Below are 10458 nucleotides of genomic sequence, written 5' to 3' on the forward strand. Positions count from 1 at the left end.
CCTGCTTGCAGGCACTTTAATCTGTTGAGCTATTTGGCCAGCTCCCAAATAGCTTTTGCTATTTCAGTGAATGAAAAATGTATTTCAAGATATTTTGCTTTTCAATGAATGAAACTTCTTTGTTGATTGGAATGTGTTGTTAATTTATCATGAAAAGGGCGTAGCCAAAGTACTAGAAAACTCATGGGAACGTTCATAAATAAGTTAGTCTTGATTTGTTATTAAATCAAACAAAGCTAGTTCAAAGATCGGGGTGAAATTTAGAGATGGTAAGGTTTATAAATGTTTCTAGACAATTATTATCTCATATGGAAAGAGATAATGTTCACTAATGAACTTATTTTCCTGACCTATTAACAAATCTCTTCAATAACAAAGATGTTTTGTTCTTATGTGTACAAAATAAATGCCTCACATTTATTTTTTTATAATGCAGAAATTAAAAGTTATACTGAATATATATAATGTGTATCACTTTACAGTGTGCTACAAGTCAAGTTCACTACTGGAAAGAAAGCCTCTAAAAGGACACACACACACGGCTAGCATACAATAAAATCAGAAGCACACAACAGAAACTGTCAGTCTAGATCCTTCAAGGGTCAGTGGGAGAGATTTCATGAAAACGCCTAAGAAAGGAGCTATGGATGGGTATGTAACAAAGGGAGTAAAGATAGAATTCCCAAAAGAGGAACCCTAACAAATGATCCTTGAACAACAAATTGAAGTTAGGAACATGAAGACTATGGAGAAGGATGGAAGTTGGAGTGGGATAGTTTTTCCAGACATCACTTCTCTGATCTGAAGACTATTCTCAAGTTGAGAATATTTAGAGGATTTATCGCTGCCACAGACAAGAAGAGGACTGACACGTTTGCCTCTTTTCTTACAACTCTATAAATTAAAGTGAAAACAGTCTCATCTGTGATGCTGGGGCCATCCTACAACCACACAGCGGAAAACCCTGCCACCTTCTTCCTTGTGGGCATTCCAGGTTTGCAGTCTTCACACCTGTGGCTGGCTGTCACACTGAGTGCCATGTACACCATAGCCCTGCTAGGAAACACCCTCATCGTGACTGTCATCTGCATGGATTCCACTCTCCAAGAGCCTATGTATTGCTTCCTCTGTATTCTGGCTGCTGTGGACATTGTTATGGCTTCCTCTGTGGCACCCAAGATGGTGAGCATCTTTTGCACAGGAGATGGCTCCATCAGCTTCAATGGTTGCTTCACTCAAATGTATTTTGTGCATGCAGCCACAGCTGTGGAGACAGGGTTGCTGCTGGCCATGGCGTTTGACCGCTATGTAGCCATCTGCAAGCCCCTACACTACAAGAGAATCCTCACTCCCAAAGTGATGCTGGTAATGAGCATGACCATTGCCTCCAGGGCAGTCATGTTCATGTCTCCACTGAGTTGGATGTTGAGTCATTTGCCTTTCTGTGGCTCCAACGTGGTTCCTCATTCTTACTGTGAGCACATGGCTGTGGCCAAGTTGGCATGTGCTGATGCCATGCCCAGCAGTCTCTACAGTCTAATTGCTTCCTCCATTATTGTGGGCTCTGATGTGGCTTTCATTGCTGCTTCCTATATCATGATTCTCAGGACAGTTTTCAATCTTTCCTCCAAGAACGCTCAGCGGAAGGCACTAAGCACATGTGGCTCCCATGTGGCTGTCATGGCCCTATACTATCTACCTGGCATGGCATCCATCTATGTAGCCTGGCTAGGGCAGGACATGGTACCCTTACATACGCAAGTGCTGTTAGCTGACCTGTACCTGATTATTCCACCCACTTTAAACCCCATTATCTATGGCCTGCGGACCAAACACATACGAGAAAGAATACAGAGCTTGCTGATATATTGTCTGTTTGACCAGTTCACACAGGGTATATAAATACAAAACTGTTTCAACCTTGAGCTTTGTAGTTAACTGCAAAAGAACCTTCGAAACCTATGGAACTGGACTGATTTATCTAGCACTATAAGCATTCTAAGGATGAGGCTTTACAGAGTATCTTTGTATAACTTTCCATTTTTAGCAAGAATGTAAATGACATTCTGACTTTATTTCAATCACATTAGTATATGGTACAGATTTGGAATTTTTCTTTCTTTAGTTCCTTACCCATTTTTCCAATGTAATGTTCTTCCCATCCTTTTGCTAAAAAACAACTGTTTGACATGCTTTCCCCCAAACCTGCCTGATGTTTGGAAATTGTTCCTCCCTTCTTGGGATTATATGAATGAAATTGTTAATTATGACACTGTCCTCTGATCTCTGAGGAATTTAGTCAACTTGGATCATGTTCTCATACTTATACCAGAGTCCTTCTCCAGGCAGAATGGTTTACAGTTAGCCAAGGAGATTAAACTTGAGATCAAAGCTGCTGGCCTTTTCCCAGCACATGCACTTGGAAAGAGGAATCCAGAAAACAGAAAGGGAAGTCATTTATCCATAACTGATAAAGAGTTTTTTTCTAGTTCGTAGTTCAAATTGATTTTTTGAAGTCAATGTATATGTCTGTTGCTAACTTCTATAAGATATTTATATATTCCTAAATTTTCTATCTTTTAAGGTAGCTAGAATTACTGTATCACTGATCCCTTTTGGAAGCTTAGTGAGTATGCCTTCACTTTATGCATGTCTCTTTTTGCTTTTTAAACTTATTCTTTTTTATCCGTTTTAATGAGAAAAAAGATAAATAGTAATGAAACAGTTTCAAAACAGTTTAGTAGGGCAGTTACAATAATTAATACATTGCATATTGTTGTCTTCATAGTAGTTATTCAGAGGACAAGATGCAGACATGATATTTTGTCTAAACAATATCAGTACAGACCTTTCTTCTCAATAAACTAAGAGAAAGTATCTGTCCTATCTTGTGTGTGTGTATATATATTTTTTTTTTCCACAACGAACGGCCCTTTATTTATACTTTGCAAAGTTAGTAACATGTGACACAAGGTTACCTAGTGACTAATAGCTGACTTTAACCAGACAAGATGTTTATCTCAGGACTAAGGTGGCTTGTTTGCTTTAGGTACTGAGGCCTAGTCTGTGTTACTCATTTTTCAAAGAAAAAAAGAAAGGGGTCAAATATAACTCATGTCTTTCTTCTTGGGAATACCTCTCACAATCTTCTGGAATGGGAATTGATAGATAACAAAATAGAAGAAGAAATAGAAACATCACTAGTCTTCTTAAAATCTATAATCTTAAATAGTTTTAGTTTTTACTCAGTTTTACTCTATCCTTTCAGAAAGTCTAGATGTTCAGTATATATCAAAAGCAATAGAGCCCATGTAGGAGATGTATATTTGATTCTGGCAATGTTTAAAATCTTAATAACGTGTAATTTTCAAATGTTAAAATTCAAAGTGCATCAGCAGCCCTGATCCTATGTTTTCATTTAGACATCTAGTATATTAACTACCTCTGTATAAGGTGATTTGCACAGCAAATGACTCTTCTAAAGGTGTGTTTAAGGGCTAGGGAGATAGGTTGGCTGTCTAAGTGCCTGGCAAGCACAAGGTCCTGAATTCGATCCTTGGTACCATATGCTGCGCCAGTCCCAAAACCGAGTATAGTGGTGCATGCCTGTAATTCCAGCACTGGAGAGGCTGAGACAGGAGAAACACTATGAGTCTGAGTTGTGTAACAAGGCCCTGTATTAAAAATAAAGAGAAAATGATGTATTTAAGAGGCCTATCATACAGCAGTGTGATTCTAGTGAATCATGAGCCACTATATTCTTAACAACAAATGCAAAAGCAGACAGAAGGGACTGCATGGAATATAAGTAGTTTTTGGTAACAAAGGACATAACGGAGTAAATTGCAACATACAGAATGGCAGAAAAGATTTGTGATCATATATTTGTGAAGGGTCTCCTTTGTAGTAAATAAAGAAGTCCTAAACTCTACAGAAATCTTATACTTCAGTGAAAAATGGACAAAGGACTTGAATGGACATTTGTGTCAAGATGATGTGTAACAAACACGAAAAGATATTTTGCAGCCCTGATCATGAGACATGGAAACCAAATTTCAATGTGATGCTATTTCTTATCCATTAAGATATCAATGTAAAAAAGAATAACAACTTTTGGCAAGATGTGGAAAAATGGAAGCCTTTATGTGTTGTTGGTGGGGATTTAAGGTGGTACAAACAATGTAGCGGAGTCTGGATATTTCTCAAAAAATTAAAAATGAGGCTACCTTATAATGCAGCAAGCCCCCTTGTAGATATACCCAAGGGATTGAAAACAATATCTCAAAGACATTCTACTTGGCACATGCATGTTTAAAGTGGCACACATATGTGATATGCAACAAGTGCAAAGCATTATGTGTGCTGGAATTTGAATCTAGAGTCCTTGGTCTGTTAGCTTTGTGCAGGTCCTCTCCATGTGCATCACTTCATCAATGAAATGTAGATGCAGTGAAGGCAGCTAGGTCAGAATTCATGAAAATTAAATAAGATGAACATAGAAAAATATTTACTAGAGTACTGACCCATAGTAGGTTTTCACAAATATAAACCAATCTGACCCTTTATATTCCCATTCATGATAAATTTTGTTCATTACTCTAACATTTAGGCATTCTCTGAGGATATGAAGAAACAAAAACTGTTTAATTACTGGGCAACCACCTCTGCCTGCAAGCTGGAAAGCCCCAGGGATAGAGCACAGAGAAGAACGAGCCTCTGGTGGAATTAATGTCTGGTTGCTGGGCAGAGGCCAGAAGTCAGCATGTCCAGGGAAAAGGCAGGGTGATTGAGTATCTCACTGTAGAGGGCTCCCATCAGGAAGGCTTTGAAGAGCACAATATGCAGCATAATATGCAGTATTGTTTTCTTTGACTCCCTGTAGCATGGAAAGAAGATGGATTCTGTATTTTTACTCCCCCTCTTTTATTGGAGGGGCTAGGAGAGAAGAGTCTATCACAGAAGTTGAACTGAGAAAACCATGAGATGTGGGTAAAAGACCTGAGGCTTGGGAATAACACTGAGTCTTGAGCCCAGGGTCATGCAGAAAGCAGCGCTTGTGTTCTCAACTCAACACTGAAAGATTGGCCAGGTCTAGAGCATACTGCTGATACCAAGAGCTCCTTCTCCAAGTAATGGGAGGACGAAAGAGGTTGGAGAGGGAGTGTAAAACTAGGAATATAGTTCAAATATGTGAAAAGAATAAGTCCAAACTTCAGATAATGGGAGACAGTTTTCAGGGATCAAGCAGAGCTATGACAAAAGACGTAAGCAAGCGTGTGTGGTTGGATAAGGGAGACACTCAGGTAGGGGTACGAAGTGTTCTCAAAGATGGCTCCATTTAAATGAGCTACACATTAACGTTAGTATTTTTTTTAACCTTTAAAACAATTTAGATTTGGATCATGAATTTCTCATGTTTTGAATAGTATAGAAAAGGGGCTGGGGAGAGAGCTCAGTGGCATAAGCACCTGCCTGGCAGGCGCAAGGTCTTGAATTTGATCCCTGGTACTGGAAAAAAAAAAGTATAGAAAAGTCTTCTGTTAGCCTGTGATTGAAGTACTGGTTATTTATCTATTTATTGATTTAGAATTCTTGTTCTTAAGTGAATTGTCTGAACATGGTTTTAGTGATGCAGTATCAAGATCTGATGTGCCTGTCTCTGGGCCGAAGGCCAAGGGTTGAAGACAGTGTTGGGCCAGAGTTGAAAGCGTGTCTTAGGAGTTTGGCCAGAGCTTCCTCAAAGGTGCGCCTCAACAGTCAGGAAGTGACCGTGTCTGCATCCTGACCGGGGCCGTGGGTACGTGCGTGTGTCTGTGCATTCGTGGTTAGAAGTTCATCACGCTGTGCACTTCAGGTTTCTGCATCCTCCAGCACACAACTTATCCTCCAATCAAAAAGTCAATTATGAAATGAGATAGGTATGTGTGAATTGTATCTCTGAACTGGCAACAGATCTTTGCTGACATTCGCTGCTCTTCTAAGCAGGAAACTTTCCAGGAGCAATACTTTGAATGAAATAAAACTTTAGAGAGGAGACAATTTACCTAACCGAGTGCTTTTTTATTGCAAAGACTTAAAGTACATGCAAATTGCTAGCAGTGCTGATCAAGAAGAAAATCAAATAAAAGGAAAACAAAAACACTCTAAAGACCATGAAAGGAATGTGAGATGAGAATACTGGGACTGGAGAGAGGAAGGATGGGGCAGGGTGTAAGGTGAAGCTGCCCTCAGAAGAAAGTTGAGTTTACCTGGGCAGCTAGGAGAAGGAGGCGCTGGATCAGAGGTGAGTGAGGTAGGTACTCTGGATCCTCTACACTTTTTCAGATCTTTAGATGGTGAATGGGTGGCCTCCAGAGCAGCTATGACTTTGATAAGAATATGAAGTTTTTTTTTCACTCTAAGCCACCATTCCACTTTTAAAGCTTTCTCCTATCCTCTCTTGATCTAGCACTGAAGGTGTCTCACCTTGTGGTTATGCACTGCAAGCATGTTGCAGTCATAATTGGATTTTTTTCTGTGTTATTCAGGGTCAAAGTGCAGAGCATTTCTTGTTCTTATGGTTTTGTCTTTGTTGTTGGATTATTTCCTTCAGTGAAGATGACAGTTTTTCAACAGGTTTAGGCATTTGAATACTCCTGAGGACTGTTCTCAAGTCTGCTATGTGCACCTGGGTGTGGAGTTAATCAGTGTCTAGCTCTCTAAGATGGAAATTAAAGGGACAAGCTATGCTCTTTAGGACGGACAATCAGGTTGATGTTTGTCCATGCTTGTCCAACAGGGAAAACAGCTGCACAATTGGGCTGTGAGCACAGAAATCTACCACTCAGGTTCCCAACTGTTTATTCAGTTAATCAGTTAAGCCAGGAGGATCTAGGATCCAGGTCCCTGAAGAGACATTGAAAGTTGGAACATAGGGACAGGATCAGTGGTTGGTTTCATGGTAACTCTTTACTTTGGAAATTCTTTATTTCCAAAGAGGGGAGGCACATGAAGTCATTTCTAAAATCATGGTATTTTTAAGCTTTGACAAATAAGAGGTCTTCATGAAAGTTGCCTGGAAACAAGAGTTCTAGGACTATGTAGTATGACTACTGCTAAGTCAGCTTAAGTTCCAGTTACTGCGTTGGCCAACTAGGAGGACACTTTGAGAGATGTACAGTATATTAAGGCAGTGAGTGTCTGAGGAAGAAAATCAGTTGTAATTAACATGGTCTGTTCCACACATGGGATTTTGTGTCCAATTCTGAGGAGAAATTCCCAGTCCTTGTCCCTAGGGGCAGAAATGGTATGACAGTAATAACAAAAAAGTTAAAGCATTAAATGGTCTGGATAATGGATGCTTATTAAATGACTTCTACAATATCCTTAATCTCATTTCAATTTGGTCAAGTATTATATGGAAGCACAGGTGGGAACCATTCCTAGAATTCGTTATTAGAGATGGGTTTTAGAGGTAAGAGTGATCTTCTCCCAGATGTGACAATGAAAAATAAAAAGCAAACAGGTAGAGAAAAAGACAAAAGCTGTACACTAAGAGCTGGTCAGGTTCAAATCAGTAGGCTTTTAAACAGGAGGCTGATAGGTTTAAAACAGTGGCCTTATAAAGTACAGTAGGCTGCTCTTCACAGTGGGAACAAAAGAATGTTGTAATATACTCCAGTTGGGTGAGATATCTTCCATGGGAAGTGACAGAAGGCCAAGAGAAGACAAAGGCATGCAATTTAGTTGTGTGTGTGTGTGTGTGTGTGTGTGTGCGCACACACACACACACATGTGAGTACAAGTGCATGTATAAATGTATTAATTCGGCCTTACCCATTTAAATGTGGAATTTACTATAATTTGGGCTATAGGATTACTCAGGCAAAACACTCTCTTTTTTTTTTATTAGCTATACTTTACTGAGCACCTTTGTATAAGTTCTTGCTTAATCACTTTACATGGATTCTTATTTAAGTATGAAGAAAAATCTCTTTGACATAGGCACATTATTTTCATCTTCTAGATGAACAAATAAAGGTTTGTTTTGCTTATGTAATTCGATCAAGATAAAATGGCCAAAAAATCACAGTAGAGATTATAGTCGCTGATATATGAATCTTTCTAAATTTGCCTGTTTTAATGAAGTAAGACAAAGCCCTGAAAGTATGCAGAGTTCTTATATTCTATTATAAGTAAAGTTAAGAGTTTCTAGAAAAAAATCAACTAACATCCTCCAAAGTCAAGTGAACCACTGAAAAAAGAAGAAACTTTGTAAAGAGGATTCCCAGAGAGCTGTGGGTTTATATATAATGCCCAACTGAAAATGAAAACAAAAGGGAAAGAAACTAAAGTGATATGCATTGGTAGTTAATATTGGCCACTTCTTTTCAGATTTACCCCACCAAGTCTCCACCCATAGCACCATTTGAATGAAGTGGTTATAGGGCAGCACTGTAATAAACAGAAATTCCCAGGTCTCAAAACTTAGCTCTTGTATGTGCACTCTTATAGAAAAATAATGCCATATACTTTATAAAAAAAGTCTATCAAGGCTATTTTTTGGACTGTTGTGCTTAGGCAGGTTCAACTCTTGGGAGCCATAGGTGGAAAGACTCAGATTTCTAGCTCTAATTTATTACATAACTGCTATGTGACATTGGATAAATATTTCATTTCAGTTATGTCAACTATCATGTATAGATGACTTTCAATATTAGACAGAGAACTATAATCAGATTATAAATACTACCCTTTTCAAAATATACTGATACATACTATGTTCAAATAAAAGTTCTTTACTTGTACAAAATAAAGCTTCCTTGTTTTTTAAAATATTTTGGTAATTTGTAACGAAGAAAAGGTTAATCTTATGGAGGAATCATGAAAAATTTGGTATGAGTTTAACTCTAATAGAACCACAATTTTTGTTTACCTAAACATTAACTGAAAATAGTTCAAAGGTACTAAAAGAACATTATTCATTATTTCATATGGAAAGGGATAATGTCTAACTATCTCACTTTTCTAGACCTATTACTGAATATTTTTAACCATAAAGGTGTTTCCTTTATGTTTTCTGTAGATACTAACCTGAGCATACAAAAACTGATAGGGTTGACTTCAAAAAGTTCATCATTTCATTCAATGATTTTTAAATTTGCTTTGTATTTTTAAAGAAAATACAAAATCTTAAAAGAAAGAGAAAAAAGAACATTAGAAATGATACCAAATTTCATTAAACAGCATAGTAGGAATTCGACAATGGAGGTTGTATTACATAATATTATCTTCATATTAGTTGATTAGATTACCAGATAGAAACATGTAAAATTGGGAAGAAAAGAAAAAGAAAAATGTATTAAGCATTAACTCATCCTTTAAAATGGCCAAGTAGAAATCAGCAGTTATTCACACTATCCTGTAAATATACATAAATATAATTATTCCCTTATTTATTTTGTCTTTTTTTCTCATTCCAGTGTTTCCTTTCGATTTAACAAATTCTTTCCCTTTTGCAGTTATCTATTGTACCTTTCAGGTTTTATTTACTCTTTCAGATTCTTATAGTAGTGAGACAATATGATGTTTGCACATGTGGATCTGCTCTATTTCACCTACCAGTATGGTCTCCAGTTGCATCCATTTACTTATCAAAGCATTGAGTTTATTTTTTTTTAATAGCTGAGTAATACTCTACCGTGTAAAAATACTACATCTTATTCAACCATTCCTTAGCTGATGGGCATTTGGGTTGTTTCCAAGATTTAGCTATTATTATTAAATTCAATAACTAAACATGAAATAAAAGATAATTTCTTTCCTCTGATTGATTATGGATATTTTGGGAACTGGTCACTACAATGACTACATGTCTTTTCAAATGTACATGTATCTCACAGGTAAGGATCAGATACTTTGCATAAATCCACAAAAAAGATGAATACTTGAGAGCATAGAGTAAATTAACAGAGAGAGCACTAGAATTTTCCATTTCAATGTTTCATAGTCTGGTGACATTTTATGAACTCAGAAGAAAGGTACCATGCCGCCAGGAAATGGAAGAGAGGATGCACCGAAGATTTGCCGAAGCAGGCAACCCAAGAACTGATTTTGAACAATGAATACAAATGAGCAAGACAAAGACTATTGAAAAGATAAAAACTAGAACAGGATAGTTTTATCAGTTGTTATAATTACAGTTTTGAGAATACTTTTAAGCAGAGACTATTCACAAGATTTATCAACCTGACAAAAATAAATTTGAGAGATTGTATTTTGTCCCATCACTGTATAACTTAACAGGAAAAGAATCTTACATACAATGTCACCTTATAACCACACAGTGGAAAACCCTGCCACCTTCTTCCTTGTGGGCATTCCAGGTTTGCAGTCTTCACACCTGTGGCTGGCTGTCACACTGAGTGCCATGTACACCATAGCCCTGCTAGGAAACACCCTCATCGTGACTGTCATCTG

General features: G+C 37.6%; 1 protein-coding gene across 1 annotated transcript; it reads left to right on the forward strand.

Annotated features, from left to right (window-relative positions):
* Nucleotides 1-921: 921 nt before the first annotated feature.
* On the forward strand, nucleotides 922-1902 carry LOC101581988 (olfactory receptor 52I2-like). The gene has a single exon (XM_012517098.2). The coding sequence runs from the start codon at nucleotides 928-930 to the stop codon at nucleotides 1900-1902; it is 975 nt and encodes a 324-aa protein (XP_012372552.1). The 5' UTR covers nucleotides 922-927.
* Nucleotides 1903-10458: the final 8556 nt, after the last annotated feature.

This window comes from Octodon degus, unplaced genomic scaffold (assembly GCF_000260255.1).
Source record: "Octodon degus isolate 3935 unplaced genomic scaffold, OctDeg1.0 scaffold00146, whole genome shotgun sequence".
NCBI lineage: Eukaryota > Metazoa > Chordata > Mammalia > Rodentia > Octodontidae > Octodon > Octodon degus.

Excerpts from the sequence above, each read along its gene's own strand:
- LOC101581988 (XM_012517098.2), top strand. The coding sequence starts at position 928 with ATGCTGGGGCCATCCTACAACCACACAGCGGAAAACCCTGCCACCTTC.